At 48.5% G+C, this 23661-nt stretch overlaps 2 protein-coding genes across 6 annotated transcripts; one reads left to right on the top strand and one right to left on the bottom strand.

Moving 5' to 3' along the window:
• The first annotated feature begins 52 nt into the window (after positions 1-52).
• Positions 53-22120, top strand: ZBTB3 (zinc finger and BTB domain containing 3). 4 transcript variants are annotated; one of them, XM_035263011.3, is made up of 3 exons: positions 53-550; positions 4037-4081; positions 19917-22120. In XM_035263011.3, exon 3 carries the CDS (start codon positions 19968-19970, stop codon positions 21534-21536), a length of 1569 nt encoding a protein of 522 aa, XP_035118902.1. In that variant the 5' UTR covers positions 53-550; positions 4037-4081; positions 19917-19967; the 3' UTR covers positions 21537-22120. The 4 variants fall into 4 exon arrangements, with proteins under 4 accessions (XP_035118902.1, XP_035118904.1, XP_035118903.1 ...); XM_035263013.3 differs by lacking the exons at positions 53-550; positions 4037-4081 and adding an exon at positions 19472-19497; XM_035263012.3 differs by lacking the exons at positions 53-550; positions 4037-4081 and adding an exon at positions 19472-19501.
• POLR2G (RNA polymerase II subunit G) lies at positions 4653-9919 on the bottom strand. 2 transcript variants are annotated; one of them, XM_017978212.4, is made up of 8 exons: positions 9837-9919; positions 9281-9702; positions 7874-8033; positions 5837-5887; positions 5665-5730; positions 5359-5430; positions 5128-5161; positions 4653-4915 (listed from the first exon to the last, which is right to left on the bottom strand). In XM_017978212.4, exons 2-8 carry the CDS (start codon positions 9307-9309, stop codon positions 4902-4904), a joined length of 426 nt encoding a protein of 141 aa, XP_017833701.1. In that variant the 5' UTR covers positions 9310-9702; positions 9837-9919; the 3' UTR covers positions 4653-4901. The 2 variants fall into 2 exon arrangements, with proteins under 2 accessions (XP_017833701.1, XP_002755481.1); XM_002755435.7 differs by having other exon boundaries at positions 9593-9702.
• Positions 22121-23661: the final 1541 nt, after the last annotated feature.

Below are 23661 nucleotides of genomic sequence, written 5' to 3'. Positions count from 1 at the left end.
CACGTGATACTGAAGAGTCGCCCTTCTAAAAGCAACCACTCTTGCTAGGTTTGGGAGTAGGTGTGTATTATGTTCTGACGCACGTTTAATAAGTATATCCTGTTTTTTAATTTTATTTTTTATTCGCCACAATAGTAGCGAGGAAATAAACAGTCTCGAGGACAGCGTCCCCATTTTCTTGGTCTTGTTTGCTCCCGAGTTTCTGAGCACTTGCATTTTTGCAGCTGCAGCAAAGCTTTAAATTTTGATGTCCGGCTGAGTTTTCCTGCCCAACATCACCTGCCACTTCCCCTTCCTGGAGGGATAGAAGGGGCTCTCAGTAGGTGATCTCTGCAGACAGAGGGGACTTCTGACCGCGCCGAACACCCCGTGCAAGCTCCGGACTCCAGGGTTCTGCTCTTTCTGCACCTACTTCGCATTCTTTCCATGCCTGTGAGCCAAATATAAGCCCTGGCCTACCTCCCCTTGCAAGACCGTTGCACACGCACACTGACAGCTCTCTTTTTCCAACTCCCACTGCGATAGCAGCGACTTGGGCCGTTCTCAATTGGTAAGCAGCGGGCTTAGCGAGTAAAGGATGGTATTTGGAATCAGACAGAACTGGGTTAAAATTCTGACACTGCCTCTTGGCCAACATGGTGAAAAAACAAGAAAAGTATAAAAATAAATAATTCTGGCCGGGCGCAGTGGCTCACGGCTATAATCCCAGCACTTTGGGAGGCCGAGGTGGGTGGATCACGAGGTCAAGAGATCGAGACCATCCTGGTCAACAAGGTGAAACCCCGTCTCTACTAAGAATTAGTAGAGCTAATTAGCTGGGCATGGTGGTGCGCGCCTATAGTCCCAGCGACTCAGGAGGCTGAGGGAGAACTGCTTGAACCCAGAAGGTGGAGGTTGCGGTGAGCCGAGATCGTGCCATTGCACTCTAGTCTGGGTAACAAGAGCGAAACTCCGTCTCAAAACATAAATAAATAAATAAATAAATAATTCTGACACTGCCTTTGGGCAAATTACCTAATATGGAGTAATAATGCCCACTTCACAGGGTTGTAGTAGATTAATGTTTGTGAGAGTCCCTGGCCGAGTTGGGGGTTAAACTTTGTTTCCCTCATACGTCACCAGGCATGCAGTGAATTGTTAGGTTCACCCAAGATGGGGTAGTTCACACAGGGTGAACTAAGAGAGCATGAATATATATACACATCCTCTCCCCCGCTCTCAGGGCTAGATGGTGCTGCCGCTGGAAAACAAAATCCTCTGGGACCCGAACTGGCAAAGCCAGATGGATGCCACCATGGTTGCCATGACAACCCCACCTGAGGAGCCTGTGACCCTGCTGAGTCTCTTCCAGTCATATTCAGAACCACATTACAAGTGGTTTCAAATGTCTGCCCACCTGTGCATTAAGGGAAAGAGAAGGGGGGCTCTCCTCTAAGGTCTGAGTCTGAAGTCAGCTCAGCCAGACTTGGGCTGCCGGCACTTATCCTTCCTTAGTTTTACTAATCTGGACAGCCATCAGCACTACCTTGGAGACACTAGAAGATGGAAGGGAGGCTGGGACTGCCAGGGACCTATTAGAGATAGTGAACCTGTATCCAACCCATCTAGCGCTCATTTGCCCCCAATCTGAGCGGAGGCAGGGACCAGGGAAGGCACTGACCCCCATGGCCACAGACGAGAGAAAGGTAGCTCATTCCACACACCCAGTGCCTGGCAGAAACTATGATGGCTTTGGAGTCAGACTGTTTTTAATTTTAATTTTTGTTTACTTTTTTCTTCCTTTTTTTAAAAAATTATTATTTAAAGATGGGGTTTCACTATGATGGCCAGGCTGGTCCTGAACTCCTGACCTCAGGTGATCCACTCACCCTGGCTTCCCAAAATGCTAAGATTACAGGTGTGAGCCACTGCGCCTGGACTTTATTTACTTTTTGAGACGGAGTCTTGCTCTGTGGCCGAGATTGGAGTGCTGTGGCGTGATCTCAGCTCACTGCAACCTCTGCCTCGCGTTTTGTTTTTTTTTTTCAGTTTTTTTGAGACGGAGTTTTACCCTTGTTGCCCAGGCTGGAGCACAATGGCGTGATCTCGGCTCACCTCTGCCTCCTCAGTTCAAGCAATTCTCCTGCCTCACCCTCCCGAGTAGCTGGGACTACAGGCGCATGCCACCATGCCAAGCTAATTTTTTTGTATTTTTAGTAGAGACGGGGTTTCACCTTGTTGACCAGGATGGTCTCGATCTCTTGACCTTGTGATCCACCCACCTCAGCCTCCCAAAGTGCTGGGATTATAGGCGTGAGCCACATTGCCTGGTCTTTTTTTTTTTTTTCTTTTTGAGACAGTCTCGGTCGCCCAGACTGGAATGCAGTGGAGCAATCTTGGCTCACTGCAACCTCCACCTCCCCGTTCAAGCAATTCTTGTGCCTCAGCCTCTTGAGTAGCTGGGATTACAGGCCCACGCCACCACATTTGGCTAATTTTTGTATCTGTAGTAGAGACGGGTTTTTACCATGTTGGCCAGGCTGGTCTCAAACTCCTGACCTCAAGTGATCTGCCCACCTCGGCCTCTCAAAGTGCTGGGATTACAAGTATGAGCCACTGCCCCAGGCCCAGACTCTTTTTTAAGAATCACAGCTCACTAGCTGTGTGACCTTAGGCACATTAGTTCACCTGTCTGACCTGTCTCATCAACTACAAAGCAAGATAACAAAATCAACTCTATGGAACTGTTGTGGAGATTCAGAAATGTGTGTGAAGGATTTAGCATGTTGCAAGCACATGGTACTCTATTAGTCTGTGTCCTCTTTAAGAGGCTATAACTTTCCAACTCACTTAGTACTAACCTTAAAAGCTCAGAAGAGTTCTAGAAACCATCTCCAGGCCATTCCCACTTGCTCCCTTCCGCCGCACAGTGCCAATGTTTTCTTTTTTTTTTTTTTAATTAGTGCCAGCCTTTTCGATGCCACACCCTACATCCTCACCAGCACCCACATGCTCAGGATCCATGAGCTGCTTCTCTGTCCATCAGTCTCTTCCTTCCAGGCTTGGTGTTATTCCCCTGCACCACTTATAAATGGATGGTTCTATTCGAGAACTCGGAAAGAACTCCTGGACTCCAGAGATCCTCCCATCTCAGCCTCCTAAGTAGCTGAGACTACAGATACACACCACTGTATCAGCTTTGGGATGCATTACTATATGCATTATATAAAAATTATTATAATTGCCGGGCACGGTGGCTCAAGCCTGTAATCCCAGCACTTTGGGAGGCCGAGGCAGGTGGATCACGAGGTCAAGAGATCGAGATCATCCTGGTCAACATGGTGAAACCCCGTCTCTACTAAAAATACAAAAAATTAGCTGGGCATGGCGGTGCGTGCTTGTAATCCCAGCTACTCAGCAGGCTGAGGCAGGAGAATTGCCTGAACCCAGGAGGCGGAGGTTGCGATAAGCTGAGATCGCACCATTGCACTCCAGCCTGGGTAACGAGCAAAACTCCGTCTCAAAAAAAAAAAAAAAAAAAAAATATATATATATATATATATATATATATATATATAAAATAATTAACAGTTGAGTGCCCATCATGGACGAGGCTCTATGCCAGCCACCTGAACATATGATCTCTGATACAGCAACCTCCAAGGAGGGTTTTGTGCCCATTTTATAATGGGAAACATTAGGTCATCCAGCCAAGATTTTTTTTTTTTTTTTTTTTTTTTGTCAGGCACAGTGGCTCACGCCTGTAATCCTAGCACTTTGGGAGGCTGAGGTGGGTGGATCACCTGAGGTCAGGAGTTCAAGACCAGCCTGGCCATCATGGTGAAACCCCATCTTTAAAAAAAAAAAATTTTTTTTTTTTTTAAGATGGAGCCCCACTCTGTCACCCAGGCTGCAGTGCAGTGGAGGGACCTCAGCTCACTACAACCTCCCCATCCTGTGTTCAAGCGATTCCCCTGCCTCAACCTCCTGAGTCCAGCTAAGACTTAAACCAGCTGTTACTAATGCAAATACCATGCTTTCTTGTTTTCTGCTACAGAGCTCTATACCCCAAGGAAGTCAAAGAAAGCTAAAGAAAAAAAACGTAAGTGAATTGAGATTTCATAGATGGGTAGAGAGGAAGAGGACAAGCTGGGAACGGGCATTCCAAGGTAGACAAATAGTATTGCAGAGGTATAGTATCAGGGAAAAGTGGCATGTTTGTTTAATCCTGTTGGTATTTCATACATTTTTGTGTTACCTTAACTAGATTCTGAGTCCTTTTACGTTTTCAGTTCAGTTTAGAATAGTGATACACTGTTGTTTAGATACCCATCTTAGGAAGGGCTGTGTTGAGATCCCACAATCTGTGTTATTACTGGCCTCTTGTTCATCTCTCCCTGTCTGCCGTCTCCTCTCCCTTCTTTCTCAGTTATTCTCTTGGTTACGTTTAAGGGCAGGAGAAGGGCAAACACTCTGGAATTGGATCAGGACTCAGAATGCCACTAATGATGGTATCATTTGCTGAAAGCCAAAGACCCAACATCAGAGCCTTGACTTCAATGAGGTCAATGTTAAACCTTGACAAATGGGTTAGTCAGATCCCCTGGGTGGCTGAGGCTGGTAGAGGCATCAGTCTAAGGAAAAGAGGGGCTAGTAAACAGTCAACTACACAGTCTTTTTAAAGAGTTATTGTTCCTGCTTAAAAAAAAAAAAGGTAACACTTCCATGAGAACCAAGGGCTTTTTTACATAGAACACATACTGAAAAATCAGAAAGCAGTAGCTAAGCCAAAAGAAGAACCTTCCGGGGATGAAGTGCCTTCCTTGCCTCCAGAACAGCAGCCAGACTGGACCTCTGGACAACACAGTAAGTGTGACAATCACACTTCCTAGATCAGGACCAAGGGTAGGAGGCCATCAGGCTCAGCTTACAAGCCCTGTGAAACCAGAAAAAGCAAATCAGTTAGACCCAGAGTTTGGGGGCAACCACAGCTTTCTCATCCCAAGGCACATGTCCTGGATCTTCCAAGCAGACAGCATAAAAGTTTCTTCTGTCTCTCTGATTTGGGCATTAAATCCTATATTACTCCCCACACCTACACACCCCTTCTCCAGGCAGTAGCTCTGGCACATATAATCAGGCACTCACCTAAGTAATCATCCATCAGGGAGCCAATAGCAAACTGCAGGAAGGAAGGTAAAAAGAAAGTGAAGCCAAGGTGAGCACAGAACCAACCTCCACCCTGAAGCCCCAGGCCTTCTGCCTATCCACCCCTTTTCCCTGGGAGAAGAGCATAGACCCCCTGAAACCACGGGTGGTAAGGAATCGACAGCTCTCAGCTCAACCTGGTATAGGCACAGAGGCAGGGAAAAGACTCACAATGTCATTCTTGTCCACACGGGTCCCCACAATCTTTAAGCGGATCTCATCGTCCTGCTGAATCACAATATCCTGGGAAGAGAAGGAATAGTATACAGATGCTCCTCAGTTTATGATAGGTTACATCACAACGACTCCACTGTAAGTCCGGGGGCATATGAATGCACAACACTTTCGCACCATTGTAAAGTCATAACATCATAAGTTAAGCCATGGTAATTTGGGGACCATCTGTACTCAGTCATCCCCAGGACAATACTGAGGATGGCTGATTCTCTCCTCCCTGACTTCTTCCTGCCCACTTACCTCATCCATTGTCTTGTAACATGGTGGGTTGGAGTTAGGATCAAACTCCATCTCTGAAGGGATGGACTGAAAGGAAAGTGAGACTGGGTTAGCACTTTCAATGGATGCGTCAGCAGATGGTAATGAATGGGTATCTCTCTTCTTCAGCCCCATCCAGTGTGCCTAGACTTACATGTCGAGAGATGAAGCAAGACATAGGCCCAATTTCTGTGAAGAGTCCAACCTAGAAAGAAAATGAGTGATCTTGCTTTTTTTTTTGCTACTTAAAGTATTGTGTTTTTGTTTTTTGCTTTTTAAATTTTGAGACAGTGTCTCACTCTGTTGCCCAGGCTGGAAAGCAGTGGTGCGATCACAACTCACTGTAACCTTGAACTCCCGGGCTCAAGCGATTCTCCCACCTCAGCCTCCCGAATAGCTGAGACTACAGGTGCACACCCCCATGCTAGGCTAATTTTTAAAAACTTCTTGTAGAGACACAGTCTTGCTATATTGCCCAGGTTGGTCTCAAACTCCTGGGCTCAAGCAATCTTCCCATTTCTGCCTCCTAAAGCCCTGGGATTATAACTATGAGCCAATGCACCCAGCCCTTTTCTCTGTTTTTTTTAGACTTTTATTTGTATTTATTTATGTATTTACTTTGAGACAAAATCTCGCTGTTATCCAGTCTGGAGTGCAGTGGTACAATCTCACCTCACTGCAACCTCCACCTCCCAGGTTCAAGTGATTCTCATGCCTCAGCCTCCCAAGTAGCTGGGACTATACACACACACACACACACACCATGTGATGCCTGGCTAATTTTTGAATTTTTAGTAGAGACAGGGTTTCACCATATTGGCCAGCCTGGTCTTGAACTCCCGACATCATGTGATGTGCCTGCCTCAGCCTCCCAAAGTGCTGGGATTACAGGCATGAGGTACTAGTGCCTGGCCTAAACTTTCATTTTAAAGTAGTGAAGAGCTGGGCTGGGTACAGTGGCTCACACCTGTAATCCCAGCACTTTGGGAGGCCAAGGCAGGTGGATCACAAGGTAAAGAGATCGAGTCCATCCTGGCTAACATAGTGAAACCCCATCTCTACTAAAAATACAAAAAATTAGCTGGGTGTAGTGGCACACACCTGTAATCCCAGCTACTTGGGAGGCTGAAGCAGGAGAATCGCTTGAACCCAGAAGGCAGAGGTTGCAGTGAGCTGAGACTGAGCCAATGCACCCAGCCTGGGCAACAGAGCAAGACTACCTCTCAAAAAAAAAAAAAGGCCAGGTGCAGTGGCTCATGCCTATAATCCTAACACTTTGGGAGGCCGAGGCGGGTGGATCCTGAGGTCAAGAGATCGAGACCATCCTGGTCAACATGGTAAAACCCCATTTCTACTAATACAAAAAGAACTTAACTGGGCATGGTGGCACACGCCTGTAGTACCAGCTACTCGGGAGGCTGAGGCAGGAGAATTGCTTCAACCCAGGAGGCAGAGGTTGCGGTGAGCCAAGAGCATGCCATTGCACTCCAATCTGGGTAACGAGCAAAACTCCGTCTCAAAAAAAAAAAAAAAAAAAAAAAAAAAGATTTGAACACTGGTTGGGCACATGATCTTGACCAGTACACTTAACTTAAGCTTCAACTTCTGTAAAAAAGCACCCACCTTGTAAAATCACTGTGGGTCTCTGCACATTACCTGGCCCATAGTAACTACTCAGTCAATGCAGGCTTCTATTGTTATGACTATAAATGACTCCCTTGCCCTCTGAGTCACACAGGGCCAGATTGCCATACAATTTTAAAGTGAAGCACAAGAAGTAAAAGTTACTGGCCAGGCATGGTGGCTCACGCCTGTAATCCTAGTGCTTTGGGAGGCTGAGGTGGGCTGACTGAGCTCAGGGGTTCAAGGCCAGCCTGGGCAACATGGCAAAACCCCATCTCTACCATAAAAAAAAAAAAATTAGGCAGCCGTGGTGGCACATGCCTTTAGCCCCAACTACTCAGGAGGCTGAGGCAGGAGAATCGCTTGAACCCGGGAGACAGAGGTTGCAGTGAGCCAAGATCGTGCCACTGTACTCTGGGTTAAAGAGCAAAATTGTCTCAAAAAAAAAAAAAAACAAAAACAAAAAGTAAAGTAACTTAGCTGAAGGCACAGAGTTATCAAGTGGAGCCAGGACCCAACGACATCTTCCAAGAGACTACCCCACTGGCTCCCCTATGTATGGTCTCACCTTGTTGACCTGCGTGACAACAGCATCCACGACTTCTCCTTTAAAGGGCCGGAAAACAATGGCCTTGTACTTAACTGGATAAAGGACGAAGCCTCGGCCTGGCTGGATCACACCAGCACCGATATTGTCAATGGTGGTTACAGCGATTACAAAGCCATACCTGCAAGGAGGAGGAGAAACAAACGGCATTTTGTGTCCATGAGCCTCTAAAGATTCTGCAGTAAAAGTCACTGAGCTTTTGGGAGGAGGGTCAAGGAGAACAAAAGGACAAGTTGCTAGCACCTCAGTTACCAGAGCTTAATGACCAAGAGAAGACAGGACACAGATCAGTATGTATTAGGCCAAATGCTGCTCTGATAATTTCACAATAAATGTCCAAGATGGCTGGAGACCTTGAGCCAACAGGGGCCAATCTTTGGGATGCCTGAGAATCATCTTATTAAAATGCAGACTCTCTGGCCCAGCACGGTGGCTCATGTCTGTAACCCCAGCACTTTGGGAGGCCGAGGCAGGTGGATCACCTGAGGCCAGGAGTTTGAGACCAGCCTGGCCAACATGGAGAAACTCCATCTCTACTAAAAATACAAAACTTAAGGCCGGGCACAGTGGCTCACGCCTATAATCCCAGCACTTTGGGATGCTGAGGCGGGTGGATCACGAGGTCAAGAGATCGAGACCATCCTGGTCAACATGGTGAAACCCCGTCTCTACTAAAAATACAAAAATTAGCTGGGCATGGTGGCGCGTGCCTGTAGTCCCAGCTACCCGGGAGGTTGAGGCAGGAGAATTGCTTGAACCCAGGAGGCGGAGGTTGCAGTGAGCCAAGATCACACCATTGTACTACAGCCTGGGTAACAAGAGCAAAACTCCATCACAAGAAAAAAAAAACAAAACAAAAATTAGCTGGATGTGGTTATGCACATCTGTAATCCCAGCTACTTGGGAGGCTGAGGCAGAATGGTTTGAACCCGGGAGGCAGAAGTTGCAGTGAGCCGAGATCGTGCCACTGGACTCTAGCCTGGGTGAGAGTGAGACTTCCATCTCAAAAAAGAAAAAATAAGCAGATTCTCAGGTCTGCCCCAGAGAATCTTGATTCTGTAGGAAACAATGAGGTTCAGGAATTTGCATGTTCAAGAACCACCCCAGGTTTTTCTGATGCTGGAGACCCAAGTAACTCCACTGCCCTGGGCTGGGTCATTAATACCACCCTGGGAGAGGCTCCTCTGCACAAAGCCCAGAGATGTTCAAGTCCCAAGCTGCTTCCTTCCTCCCCCAACTCGATCTGCCTTTTCTGGTCATTCATTCAGAATATATATTGAGGCCCATGGTGTGTGGTCCCTGGGCACAGGGGATAAGAGAAAACCAGCAGAATGACAGAGGGAGAGCAGACACAAGAACAGTAATTACACTGTGGACTCCACGAGGGCTGGTCTCATTCTATCTTGTTCTCAGGGCCCAACACGGGTCCTGGCACACAGCAAGGATTTTTTTAACATGTTTGAGGAGTAAATGAATGATTAATTTCAACGGAGGGAAGGAAGTCTTATCGGCCAGCATTGCAGAGGGAGTCCTGGGAACCCAAAGCAGGAAACAACTGGCAGCCTGAGAGAGTGAGAGAGGTCCCCAGAGTGGGTGGCAGGACGAGCAGGAGCTGGGGAGGGGTTGCAGGTATAGCGCCTCGTGTGTGCGATCTGGCTGCGCGGTGAAGTCGGCACTCACTTCCCGGTGCAGGTCCCCTCCACCTCGGTGAAAAGCTTCTGCTTCACCGTGTTGAGCAAATTGGGGCCGAAGTAGCGCGGGTGCAGCAGGATTTCGTGCTCTAGGGAGATCTGCGGAGAAAAGTGGGATGGCGACCAGGCCAGGCGCTGGGAGGTTATCGGGCAAGAAGGGGCCCCTCGCGCCGGCGCCCGGCTTTGCTCCTCCTTCCCACCCAGCCCTTGCTGCCACCCTGAGCCCTGCTCACGTGGTAGAACATCTTCCCAGAGCAGTCTGCGAGGCTAAATCCACACCTCTTGCCGCCTCCGGGAATCCACCGGAAGCACAGATAGCCTCAGCAACCCCAGTTCCGGGCCGGCCGCGACAGAGGGAGGAACTCCACCCCCTTCGCGGGTTTGATTGGGCCTCGCTGTCGTGGGCGGGAACCACTAAAGCCACGCCCCTCGCCCGCCCAACCTGGGCCTCAAAAGGCAATTCTCTTAATGCACAAACTATAACAACCACTCAGTAAATACTTATAACGAGATTAATTAGTGAAAGAATCCATAAGTCAAGCGCTATAACAGAGTGCAGCAAATCGATTCAGCAAATATATATCTACACATGTTTGTTGGAGGCCCAAGTACTTCACTGCCCTGGGCAGAGAGAGAGTCTCTGTTGTCCAGGCTGGAGTGCACTAGCGGGATCATAGCTCACTGGAGCCTCCAACTCGTGGCCCCAAGCGATCCTCCCATCTCAGCCTCCCAAGTAGTTGGGGCAGCAGGCGTGCCACCACGCCCAGCTAATTTTTAAAAATTTTTTTTTGTACAGACCGAGTCTCTGTGTTGCCCAGGCTGGTCTCCAACTCCTGAGTTCAAGTGATCTTCCCGCTTCAACCTCCCAAGATGTTGGAATTATAGACATGAGCCACCACACCAGACCTTTGTCTTTCTTTTTTCTTTTCTAAGAGAAGGGATCAGTCCGGGCGCGGTGGCTCACGCCTGTAATCCTAGCACTTTGGGAGGCCGAGACAGGTGGATCACCTGAGGTCAGGAGTTCAAGACCAGCCTGACCATCATGGTGAAACCCCAACTTGAAAAAAAAGGGGGGGGCTGGGCGCGGTGGCTCACGCCTGTAATTCCAGCACACTCTGGGAGGCCAAAGCGGGTGGATCACAAGGTCAAGAGATCGAGACCATCCTGGCCAACATAGTGAAACCCCGTCTCTACTAAATACAAAAAAAATTAGCCGGGCATGTTGGCACATGCCTGTAATCCCAGCTACTTGGGAGGCTGAGACAGGAGAATCGTTTGAACCCAGGAGGCAGAGGTTGCGGTGAGCTGAGAATGCGCCATTGCACTCCAGCCTGGTTAACAAGAGTGAAACTCCATCTCAAAAAAAAAAAAATTAGCTGGGCGCAGTGGCAGGCGCCTGTAATCTCAGCTACTCTGGTGGTTGAGGAAGGAGAATCGCTTGAGCCTGGGAGGAGGAGGTTGCAGTGAGCTGAGATTGTGCCACTGCACTCAAGGCTGGGCGGCAGAGCACAACTCCATCTCAAAAAAAAAAAAGTTGTTGGAATCCCAAAAACCACTTTAAGCCTCGAGAGAGATGTGACTTCGAGTCACATACAGTTTACAATTTCTGTTCTCAGATTATAGATCAACTCACTTTCTTATTTGTCTTGTTCTCTACATTGACTAGAAAGACTTAAATGACCTCAGGGACAAAAAAAACCTCCTGCCTCCTTAATGAATGACCCTTGTTATAGATTAACTTGCCTTTTGTTGTTCTGCTTTGCTTAGACTACATGACAGAAAATCCATGACTATTTCATGCTCTGGAAAAAAATGTTACATGTCTCTTTCCAAAAAGAAACATTGTCTATAGCCAACCAAATTGCCGTAACTACACTAAGTACCAATCTTCTATGAAAAATGTAATCCCGATAAAATTCCTGTGTCCTTGCCTATACAAATGAAATCTTAACTTTTTTTTTTTTTTTTTTTTTTTTTTGAAATGGAGTTTTGCTCTTGTTACCCAGGCTGGAGTGCAATGGCATGATCTTGGCTCACCGCAACCTCCGCCTCCTGGGTTCAGGCAATTCTCCTGCCTCAGCCTCCGGAGTAGCTGGGATTACAGGCACGAGCCACCATGCCCAGCTAATTTTTTTGTATTTTTAATAGAGACGGGTTTTCACCATGTTGACCAGGATGGTCTCGATCTCTTGACCTCGTGATCCACCAGCCTCGGCCTCCCAAAGTGCTGGGATTACAGGTATGAGCCACCGCGCCTGGCTGAAATCTTAACTTTTACTTCAGAACACTGACTCCATTCCTCCAGAGTTGGTGTTTCCAGGTGGTCCATCCTCACACTTCACACTTGAAAAAAACTCTTTTAATAGGTTCTGACCCTGCGCGTTATTTTAGCTTGATACTGATACCACTATTATTCCCACCTTTATAAATGAGACCCAAAGAGATTAAGTGGAGGTATTTGGGTATGAATAGCTGACCTGCTCCAAAGCTAGTGTTCTTTTGTTTGTTATTTTCTTTTTCTTTCTTTCTTTTTTTTTTTTTTTTAGACAGAGTCTCCCTCTGTCGCCATGCCGGAGTATAGCGGTGTGATCTCCGCTCACTGTAACCTCCACCTCCTGGGTTCAAGCAATTCTCCTGTCTTAGCCTCCCCAGTAGCTGGAACTATAGTTGCATGCCCCCATACCCAGCTAATTTTTGTATTTTTAGTAGAGATAGGGTTTCACCATGTTGGCCAGGATGGTCTTGTTCTCTTGACCTCGTGATCCACCCTCCTTGGACTCCCAAAGTGTCAGAATTACAGGAGTGAGCCACCGCGCCTGGCCCTTTTTCTTTTTCTTTTTTTTTTTTTTTTTTTTAGATTTTAGTGGAGATGGGGTCACCATCTTGGCCAGGCTGGTCTTGAACTCCTGACCTTAGGTAATCCACCCACCTTGGACTCCCAAAGTAGTCTTGGGATTACAGGCATGAGCCACTGCGCCCAGCCTCCTTTTTTTTCTTGAAGAAGGGTCTCATTCTGTCACACAGACTGCCAGGCTGGAGTGCTCATCGAATTCTGAAGGTACAGGTCTGGGTCACCATGCCCAGTTAACTTTTTTATTTTTTGCAGAGACAGGGGTCTCATTCTCTTGCCCAGGCTGGTCTTGAACTCCTGGCCTCAAGTGATCCTCCTGCTTCGGCCTCCTAAAATGTGGGGATTACAGGTGTGAGCCCTCACACCTGGGAAAGTTGTATTCTTTACTACTGTACACTCTACTAAGACTGAAACTTTGGATAAAAAAGACACCAAAGCGGTGGCTCATGCCTGTAAGGCCAGCACTTTGGGAGGCTGAGGTGGGTGGATCCTGGGGTCCGGAGTTTGAGACCAGTCTGACCAACATGGTAAAACCCCGTCTCTACTAAAAACACAAAAATAAGTCTGGCGCGGTGGGGTGGCACGCCCCTGTAATCCCAGCTACTCCAGAGGTGAGGTAGGAGAATCACTTGAACCAGGGTGGCTGAGGTTACAGTGAGCTGAGATTGTGCCACTGCACTCCAGCCCCGGTGACAGGTCAAGACTCCTTCTCAAAAGAAAAAAAAAAAGACACCAAAGCAATAAAAAGGACTTGTGTCTGCTCCTCAAAGTGAGTGCACACAGAGCCCGAAAGCACAGAACAGCAATTCTGACAGTGTGGTCAAGATCTTTGCAGCGGATTATTGAGATCGTCTTCTAGTTACGTGTCTGTGTTAGACCCAATTTTCTTCCTGTATTTCAATCAAAACAATATATTCTAATAACTAATAGAAGCAGATAGGAGAATTGAGCTGTCTTCTATTCAAATAGTGTGATATTGTGAAATATACATTTCTTTGACCCCGTTTTCTTGCATACAATTGCTAAAACTCTAAAGTGATTTTTTTTTTGTATGCTAATGATTGACTGACGGCTGGCAGGCCCTAGGTAGCTTCCGGCGGGGGGTGGGGTAGGGGGGTGGGTCACCAGAAAGAGTAGGGCATGATTAGAAGGTTGGGGCTTTCAGCCCACCCCCAACTTCTGGGGAGTGGAGGGGGTGCTGAACTGCTTATTTGACCATCAATGGCCAGTGGTTTAAGCAATCATGCTTACATAATGAAGCATCCATAAAAATCTGAAAGGACTAGAGTTTCCATGTAGCTGAACACCTGGAGGTTCCTGGAAGGTGACATACCCAAAGAGGGCTTGGGAGCTCCAATTACTTCCCCTATACCTCACCCTAGACACCTCTTCATCTGTATCCTTTGTAAAACTTTTATAATAAACCAGTAAACGTGGACAGGCGCGGTGGCTCACACCTGTAATCCTAGCACTTTGGGAGGCCAAGGTGGGCAGATCATAAGGTCAAGAGATCAAGACCATCCTGGTCAACATAGTGAAATCCCATCTCTACTAAAAATACAAAAATTAGCTGGGCATGGTGGCATGCGCCTGTAGTCCCAGCTACTCTGGAGGCTGAAGCAAGAGAATCGCTTGAACCTGGGAGATAGAGGTTGCAGTGAGCCAAGATTGCACCGCCACACGCCAGCCTGGTGAGGAAGTGAGACTCTGTAGCAAAAAAAAAAAAAAAAAACACCCAGTAAACATAAGTGTTTCTCTCTGATTTGTATGAGCCACTCTAGCAAATTAATTGAGCCCAAATAGAGTTGTGGGGGCCTAGATTTACAGTTGGTCAGAGGCACAGGTAAAACAACCAGGGGCTTTCGAGTGGCATCAGAAGTCAGGGGCCATGTCTGGTAAACAATAATTTGGTTAAAAAAAAAAAAAAAAAGGAAGGAAGGAAGGGAGAAAGGGAGGGAGGGAGACAGGGGGAAAGAGAGACAAGAGAGAGAAAGAAGAAAAGAAAAATAAGAAAAGAAAGGCCAGGTGCAGTGGCTTAAGCCTGTAATCCCAGCACTTTGGGAGGCTGAGGTGGGTGGTTCATGAGTTCAGGAGTTCAAGCCTGGCCAAGATAGTGAAAATCTGTCTCCAAAAATTAGCCGGGCACAGTGGCAGCCACCTATAATCCCAGCTACTCAGGAGGCTGAGGCACGAGAATCGCTTGAACCTGGGTGGCAGAGGTTGCAGTGAGCCAAGATTGTGCCACTGCACTCCAGCCTGGGTGATAGAGATTCCGTCTCAAAAATAAATAAATTAATTAAAGGAGACAGAAGGAAATAGAGAGAGACAGAGAGAGAGAGAGAGAAACAAGAAAGCAAGCAAGAAAGAAAAAAGAAGAAAAGAAACTAGAAGTTGGGGGCCTGTGGGGAGAGTGGTCTTGGGAGCTACACCCTAAACCTTTAAACAGTGTTGGCATTAAACAGGACACCCAGCTGGAATTGAATATTTGCTTGTGGATGGGGGGAAAAAACCCACACATTTGGTCACACAGAAGCATTCTGTGTTGATTGTTGTGGTGGTGTGAAGAGAGAAAAACCGTGTCCTTCCCCAACCCCCCTGTAAAACAATGCTATTATTCTCACTACATATTTTTTGATTTTGATAAATAGTTATTTTTCCATCTCTATTTAAATATATATACATAGAGAGAGGCCAGGTGTGGTGGCTCATGCCTCTAATCCCAACACTTTGGGAGGCTGAGGTGGGTACATCACCTGAGGTCAGAAATTTGAGACCAGCCTGGCCAAAATGGTGAAACTATGTCTCTACTAAAAATACAAAAATTAGCCAGGCATGGTGCTGAGCACCTGTAGTCCCACCTACTGGAGAGGCTGAGGCAAGAGAATCACTTGAACCCCAAGGTAGAGGTTACAGGGAGTTGAGATCGTGCCACTGCACTCCAACTTGGGCAACAGAGTGAAACTCCATCTCAAAAAAAATTTTTTTTTATTACATATATATGAAATAAAAATGTAAAAAGGGCAGGGTATGGTGGCTCATGCCTATAACTCCAGCACTTTGGGATGCCTGGTGGATCACCTGAGGTCAGGAGTTAAAGACCAGCCTGGCCAACATGGTGAAACCATGTTTCTACTGAAAATACAAAAAAATCAGCTGGGCCCAGTGGTGGGCACCTGTAGCCCCAGCTACTTGGGAGGTTGAGGCAGGAGAATTGCTTGAATCTAGGAGGCAGAGGTTGCGGTGAGACAAGATCACCCCTCTATACTCCAGCCTGGGCAACAGAGCAAGACTCTGCTGCAAAAAAATAAAAATTAAATAAAAATTAAAAAGGGGGCTGGGCACGGTGGCTCAAGCCTATAATCCCAGCACTTTGGGAGGCCGAGGTGGGTGGATCACGAGGTCAAGAGATCAAGACCATCCTGGTCAACATGGTGAAACCCTGTCTCTACTAAAAAAGTACAAAAAATTAGCTGGGCATGGTGGCTAGTGCCTGTAACCCCAGCTACTCAGGAGGCTGATGCAGGAAAATTGCTTCAACCTTGGAGGCAGAGGTTGCAGTGAGCCAAGATCATGCCATTGCACTCCAGCCTGGGGGACAAGAGATTCCATTTCAAAAAAAATAAATAAATAAAGCCGGGCGTGGTGGCTCACGCCTGTAATCCTAGCACTTTGGGAGGCCGAGGTGGGTGGATCACCGGAGGTCAGGAGTTCAAGACCAGCCTGGCCATCGTGGAGAAACCCCATCTTTAAAATACAAAAAAACAGGCCAGGCGCGGTGGCTCACGCCTGTAATCTCAGCACTTTGGGAGGCCAAGGCTAGTGGATCACCAGGTCAAGAGATCGAGATCATCCTGGTCAACATGGTGAAACCCCGTCTCTACTAAAAATACAAAAAATTAGCTGGGATGATGGCACATGCCTGTAATCCCGGCTACTCAGGAGACTGAGGCAGGAGAAATGCCTGAACCCAGGAGGCAGAGGTTGCGGTGAGCTGAAATTGCGCCATTGTACTCTAGCCTGGGTAACAAGAGTGAAAAACTCCATCTCAAAAAAAAAAACACAAAAAACAAAAAACCTCTTTCTTCCTTTAACTTTTTTTTTTTTTTTTTTTTTTTTTTTTTTTTTGAGATGGAGTCTTGTTCTGTCTTCCAGGCTGGAGTGCAGTGGGGTAATCTCAGCTCACTGCAACCTCCACCTCCTGAGTTCAAGTGATTCTCCTGCTTCAGCCTCTCATGTAGCTTGGACTACAGGCATGTGCCACCATTCCCAGCTATTTTTTTGTTTGTTTGTTTTTCTTTTTTTTGAGACAGAATTTCACTCTCCTTGCTCAGGAAGGAGTGCAATGCCACAATCTCGGCTCACTGCAACCTCCACCTCCCAGGTTCAAGTGATTCTTCTTCAGCCTCCTGAGTAGCTGGGATTACAGGTGTGTGTCATTACACCCTGCTAATTTTTTTTTTGAGATGGAGTTTCCATTTTGTTGCCCAGTCTGGAGTGCAATGACAAGATATCGGCTCACCACAACCTCTGCCTCCTGGATTCAAGCAATTCTCCTGCCTCAGCCTCCCAAATAGCTGGGATTACAGGCATGTGCCACCACGCCCGGTTAATTTGGTATTTTTAGTATGGGGTTTCTTCATGTTGGTCAGGCTGGTCTCAAACTCCCAACCTCTGCCCACCTTGGCCTCCCAAAGTGTTGGGATTACAGGCGTGGGCCACGACACCCAGCCCATTTTATTTTATTTATTTTTTGAGATGGAGTTTCGCTGTTGTTACCCAGACTGGAGTGCAATGGCACGATCTCGGCTCACCGCAACCTCCACTTTCTGGGTTCAAGCAATTCTCCTGCCTCAGCCTCCCGAGTAGCTGGGACTACAGGTGCGCACCACCATGCCCAGCTAATTTTTTATATTTTTAGTAGAGATGGGGTTTCACCTTGTTGACCAGGATGGTCTCGATCTCTTGCCCTCGTGATCCACCCCCCTCAGCCTCCCAAAGTGCTGGGATTACAGGCTTGAGCCACAGCGCCTGGCCTCACCCAGCCCATTTATTAAATTCCTATACAGTAAATATTGTATGGCTTGTAAGAACGAACAGTGTCTGGAAGAGGCCAGCATACCCTGCATGTACCTAGCACAAGTGTGTTGTAAACGAACTCTCCCTAATTCTGGTTAGATTTGATTGAAGGACCTGACTGCAGAATAAAATAGAGATGCTTAGAGTGGTGGGTGAAGGGGGGTGTATTAAGGCACCGAGTTTACTCTTCCAGTAACACTATCCCCCAGCTTCAGTTTGGAAGGTCAGACAGGGAAGGTATGACTGACTCCCAGTTTACAGCCTTTTCCTCTGGTTATGTAGGAAATCTCAAAGATTTCTTAGCCGGGCGCAGTGGCTCATGCCTGTAATCCCAGCACTTTGGGAGGCCGAGGCGGGTGGATCATGAGGTCAGAAGATCGAGACCATCCTGGTCAAAATTGTGAAACCCCGTCTCTACTAAAAATACAAAAAATCAGCTGGGCATGGTGGCACGTGCCTGTAGTCCCAGCTACTCAGGAGGCTGAGGCAGGAGAATTGCCTGAACCCAGGAGGTGGAGGTTGCAGTGAGCCGAGGTCGCGCCATTGCACTCCAGCCTGGGTAGCAAGAGCGAAACTCCGTCTCGAGGAAAAAAAAAAAAAGATTTCTTTAGAGGTAGACACAATTCTTGTTTCTCCTCTCCTATCCTGGGACACTTTATGACCCTGACCCCATTCCTACACTTCCTACCGGTGCTTGCCCAGCACGCTCAAAGTCCATCCTCTCAACTGTAAATTGACTGTAGAGTCCAGGTTAGGGACACCACGATACCATCCCGGTAGCTGCTAGTTCTCTGATACCATCACTGACCAGGAGCCCCGGAATCTTAGCTTGGAGGAGGGGAGCAGTAGGGCATCTTGGATTGTGTGTGTGTGTGTGTGTGAGACCTAGTGTCTCTGTCTCCGAGGCTACAGTGCAGTGGCGTGATCTCAGCTCACTCCAACATGTGACTCCTGGGTTCAAGAGTTTTGAACTCTTGCCTCAGCCTCCCGAGTAGCTGGTATTACAGGCACGCGCCACCATGCGCAGCCGATTTTTTGTATTTTTACTAGAGATAGGCGTTTCACTATGTTGCCCAGGCTGGCCTTGAACTCCTGACCTCAAGTGATCTGCCTGCCTCCGCCTCCCAAAGTGCTGGGATTAATGGCGTGAGGCACCGCACCCGGCCAATCTTGGAATTTTTGAGAGGAAGGGACCTTCAAGAGACAAATGTACTTCAGGGACTTGTGGCTAAAGGCCACAGTCACCAGTTGGTTCTTTTTTTTGATGGGGGTGTGGTCATAGAGGGGACAGGGTCTTGCTCCGTCGCCCAGGCTGCAGTGCAGTGGCACGACTGTGACCCACTGCCACTTCTGCCTCCCGGGTTCAAGCGATTCTCCTGCCTCAACCTCGCCAATAGTTGGGATTACAGGCGCGCGCCACCACGCCCAGCTAATTTTTGCATTTTTAGTAGAGACGAGGTTTCACCATGTTGGCCAGGCTGGTCTTGAAGTCCTGACCCCAAGTAATCCGTCCGTCTCCGCCTCCCAAAGTCCTGGGATTACAGGCGTGAGGCACTGCGCCGGGCCTAGTTGGTTCTCTTTTACCCGGTCAACCTGCAGCAGCTGTCAGCTCAGGTCGGACAGGGCACGGTTCCGGATCTCCGGCCTTGCCGGGAGGGCGCAGCGTTCAGCCACTTGTAGCCGCGTACCTCCTGCCTACGGGATTCGGTAGAAAGAGAAGCTCAGCCAATGCTGAGGGTTCGGAGGCAAGGAAGGCGGGACGAGGAGGAAAAGTTGAGGACAGGAGCGCCACCCAATGCGGCGCCTGACTGTAAAAGCGATGGCGGCGAGCACCCAATTGGAGACCGCGGTTGGGGGTAGAATGGTTAGTGGACAGCGGACCAATCCGTGACAGGGGAGGGCGATCTTAAGCCAATTAAAAATGAGAAGGTGGGAAGGGGCGGAGCTCTCTTGGTGGCTGCTCGGTGGTGGGTGAGGGATCAGCTTTCTCTGCTAGTTCTCACTCTGGGAGTCCTTAGCCACTGGAATGCGTGAGGGAGATGCTTAGGGAGTTCCCGAAGTGGGGCGTAGAGGCATCGCCTGGGAAGGCCTGGGAGCAGAAAAGATCCCTACTTCGTGGAGACGTTGGAAGCTACCGGGTGGGCATCAAGGAAGCGGAGGGTGGCCAAGGGGCGGGACTTCCGGGGGCAGGGCTAATCGGGCGGGGCGGGGCCTGTTCTAAGGTTAGGCGGGGGGGCGGAGCTAATGGGAGAGCTTTGGGTGTGACCTAGGAAAAAGAAGGGCAGTAACTTAAGCGATTGCCTTGGGGATGCAAGTGATACTTAAGGGCTGATGTTACGGTTGCTGGGGAGGTTACCTGCCTTAACCCACTTTCCTTTTTTCCCAGGGAGCCACTGGTGGGGACCTTTTTTGGGCCCCCTCTCCTTCGTGGGGTACTATGGAGTTCCCAGAACACAGTCAGCAGCTGCTGCAGAGCCTCCGGGAACAGCGGTCCCAGGGTTTCCTTTGTGACTGCACCGTGATGGTGGGTAGTACCCAGTTCTTGGCCCATCGGGCTGTGCTGGCTTCCTGCAGCCCATTCTTCCAGCTTTTCTACAAGGAGCGAGAATTGGACAAGAGGGATCTGGTGTGTATTCACAATGAAATTGTCACAGCCCCAGCCTTTGGGCTGCTTCTGGACTTTATGTATGCTGGCCAGCTGGCCCTGAGAGGGGATACCCCTGTGGAGGATGTGCTCGCAGCTGCCAGCTACTTGCACATGAATGACATCGTCAAGGTGTGTAAGCGGCGGCTTCAAGCCCGGGCCCTGGCAGAAGCAGACAGTACCAAGAAGGAGGAGGAAACTAACTCTCAGCCTCCTACTTTAGAGTTTTTGTCCAGTACTTCCCGTGGCCCCCAGCCCTTGTTGGCATCTGGTGAGACATCAGGCCACTGGGGCAAAGGGGAATGGAGAGGTTCTGCTGCTTCATCACCTATTGTCCGTCCTCCAGATGAGCCACCAATGTCCAGTGGAGCTGATACTACACAGCCTGGCATGGAAGTTGACGCACCACATCTACGGGCACATCCTCAAGCGGTGGCTGATGTCTCTCTTGCCAGCCCTAGTAGCTCTACTGAGACCATTCCAGCAAACTACTTCTCTTCTGGCCTCCCAGCAGTTTCATTGGAGCCACTGACATCTCTTGATGTGGCTCCTGAGAGTCTGAGGGTGGTGGAATCAAGGGATCCTGGAGGACCACTGCAAGGATTCTATCCCCCAGCTTCAGCCCCAGCCTCAGCCCCAGCCCCTGTCTCAGCTCCAGTTCCATCCCAGGCTCCAGCCCCAGCTGAGGCTGAGCTGGTCCAGGTGAAAGTTGAAGCTATCGTGATCTCTGATGAAGAGACGGATGTGTCAGATGAACAGCCTCAGGGTCCTGAGGGAGTGTTCTCACCTGGAGGAGCAGTGTATGGGGGACAGGCCTCCCAACCAGAGGCTTTTGAAGAGCCAGGGACAGCAGGACTGGAGGAGGTGGGGCCAAGTGACCACTTCCTGCCTCCAGATCCTCATCTACCCTACCATCTGCTGCCAGGTGCAGGGCAGTATCATCGAGGACTGGTGACCTCACCCCTGCCTGCACCTGCATCCCTGCATGAGCCACTTTACCTGGCTTCTGAGTATGAAGCAGCTCCAGGAAGCTTTGGGGTTTTTACTGAGGATGTTCCCACTTGCAAGACATGTGGGAAGACCTTCTCATGCTCTTACACACTACGGCGACATGCCACGGTGCACACACGTGAGCGACCCTACGAATGCCGCTATTGCCTGCGCAGCTACACACAGTCAGGGGACCTCTATCGCCACATCCGCAAAGCTCACAATGAGGACCTGGCCAAACGCAGCAAACCAGATCCAGAAGCTGGATCCCTCCTAGGGGTGCAGCCCCTCCCTGGCTCCCCAACAGCAGACAGACAGAGCAGCAGTGGTGGGGGGCCACCTAAAGATTTTATACCTGGCCCCAAAAACTAACATCTAAGGGAGCATGAGCTGATGCTAGGCTTGCTCTTACCCTCCTTAGATGGCTGCACAGAAGGTTGGTGGCTTATCTCATCACCCCTGCTGGGTGACAAGAATAAAGGTTCTGCCCAGGCTGAAAGTTCCTACCTTTTCTTTATTTTCTTTTTTTGAGACAGTCTTGCTTTCTCACCCAGGTTGGAGTGCAATGGCGCAATCCTGGCTCACTTGCAACTTCTGCCTTCTGGGTTCAAGAGATCCTCCTGCCTCAGCCTCCTGAGTAGCTGAGATTTTAGGCACGCGCCACCACACCCAGCTAATTTTTGTATTTTTAGTAGAGATGGGGTTTCCCCAGGTTGGCCAGGCTGGTCTTGAACTCCTGATCTCAGGTGATCCACCCACCTTGGCCCTCCAAAGTGCTGGGATTATAGGCATGAGCCACCGCACCCAGCCTCCTACGCTTTTCTTTGCCCAGCCAGATAAGCAGGACTTTACAGGGCAGAGCATATGTCAGCTCTTTCTAAGGGCACTGGGAATTTTCCTGAGGTATCATCACTTTTCACTCTATGTTCTGGAACATAAAGCTAGCAGTGAAAGTATCTCTTTGAACTGGTGTTGGCTGGTTTCTTCTAAAAACCTGCATGCCTTCATTTCTCTCCTTCAGTTCTTTTGGAATCTCACATATGTACTTGGGGTAGGGGTAGGGGTCAGATTGCTTATGAGGACAGGCAGAGGGTGATGGTGATGTAGCCTTTACTTAGGAAAAGTATACAAATAGGGAAGCTTACAAAATTATGATTTATTATTGCAGTTGAGCGCTTGTCTTCTGGGATTTATCAGACATTTCATATAAATACTCATTTAATCCTCATAACGTTAGGGTGTATTAGGTCTGCCTCCTGTTTTGTTTGTTGTTGTTGTTGTTCATAAACTTGAGACTCACAAATCAAAGTTTAACTTGCTCAAGCTCACAGAGGCTAGTTAACGGGCAAGCCAGCATTTGAACCTGGGTTGTGACTGCAAACACCGTGCCTGCTATGCTGCTTAAAAACATTGTTTGGGCCCGGCACCGTGGCTCACACCTGTGATCCCAACACTTTGGGAGGCCGAGGTGGGCAGATCACCTGAGGTCAGGAGTTTGAGACCAACCTGGCCAACATGGTGAAACCTCATCTCTACTAAAAACACAAAAAAATTAGCTGGGCGTGGTGGTGGGCGCCTGTAATCCCAGCTACTCGGGAGGCTGAGGCAGAAGAATTGCTTGAACCCAGGAGGCAGAGGTGGCAGTAAGCTGAGATCACACCATTGCACTCCAGCCTGGGTAACGAGTGAGACTCCGTCTCAAAAAAACAATGTTTGAAGGGCTGTTAAGTGGCTTATGCCTGTTCTCCCAGCACTGTGGGGTTCTGAGGTGAGAGGATCCCTCGTGGCTAGGAGTTACAGACTAGCCTGGGCAACATAGTGAGACCTCTGTCTCTATAAAATAATAATAATAAAAAGTTGAAGGTAGTTAACCAAGAAGTATAAGTTGTTTTCTTTTTTTTTTTCCGTCCTTTTGTGTATTTGGCTTTGTTCCCTTGTTACCTCTGCTTTCCCCATTGAAAGACCTTTTGTTGCAGATACTGTATTGATTATTTGAAGATTTTGGCTACAAGTTGTAGATATGAATTGAGTTCTCTGAAACTGAAAGGCAGAACACACTAAGGCCCGTGGTGGCTGATCAGTGGCGGGAGGCTGAGGGTCTGAGGTGGTATGGCAATGACTGGTGCTTGCAAAACCTGAAGCAAGAAACTCCGGATGAGAGGATCTTACAGTTCACCTAGTCCAGCTCCCTCTTGAAAAGTGATGCCAACAGTCTAGTAAGGCTGATTGCTCACCTAAGGTCACCCAGGTGGTTACTGACAGTGGAGACAGCAAAGAAATGGGAGTTTGGGGTGTCACCACGGGCTGGGGCAAAAAAAGAACTCTAGGAATGTGTGGTGGCGGGCCCCGCCTGTGCTAGAGGAGCGCCTCAAGGTTCCCTACAAACCTTTCCTTGTTACATAAGGACGTGACTGCAAATAAAGCAGGAAGGAAACCAGAAAAGGGAGAAAATAACAAGTAAATAGTCTGAATTTTCATTCTCTCTTGTGGAGTCTGT

Source organism: Callithrix jacchus, chromosome 10 (assembly GCF_049354715.1).
Source record: "Callithrix jacchus isolate 240 chromosome 10, calJac240_pri, whole genome shotgun sequence".
NCBI classification, from domain to species: domain Eukaryota; kingdom Metazoa; phylum Chordata; class Mammalia; order Primates; family Cebidae; genus Callithrix; species Callithrix jacchus.
Note: the sequence above shows the minus strand (reverse complement) of the source record. Positions and strands in the feature narration are given on the sequence as shown.

What these genes read in the sequence shown, in the direction of transcription:
- POLR2G (XM_002755435.7), bottom strand. An exon ending in GAGGGGACCTGCACCGGGAA is followed by an intron (nt 8,034 to 9,592) that starts GTGAGTGCCGAC and finishes TCCTCCTTGCAG; the next exon opens with GTATGGCTTTGTAATCGCTG. An exon ending in GTGTGGACAAGAATGACATT is followed by an intron (nt 5,162 to 5,358) that starts GTGAGTCTTTTC and finishes TCCTTCCTGCAG; the next exon opens with TTTGCTATTGGCTCCCTGAT.
- ZBTB3 (XM_002807350.6), top strand. Translation starts at nt 19,570, where the DNA reads ATGCTTAGGGAGTTCCCGAAGTGGGGCGTAGAGGCATCGCCTGGGAAG. An exon ending in GAGACGTTGGAAGCTACCGG is followed by an intron (nt 19,669 to 19,916) that starts GTGGGCATCAAG and finishes CTTTTTTCCCAG; the next exon opens with GGAGCCACTGGTGGGGACCT.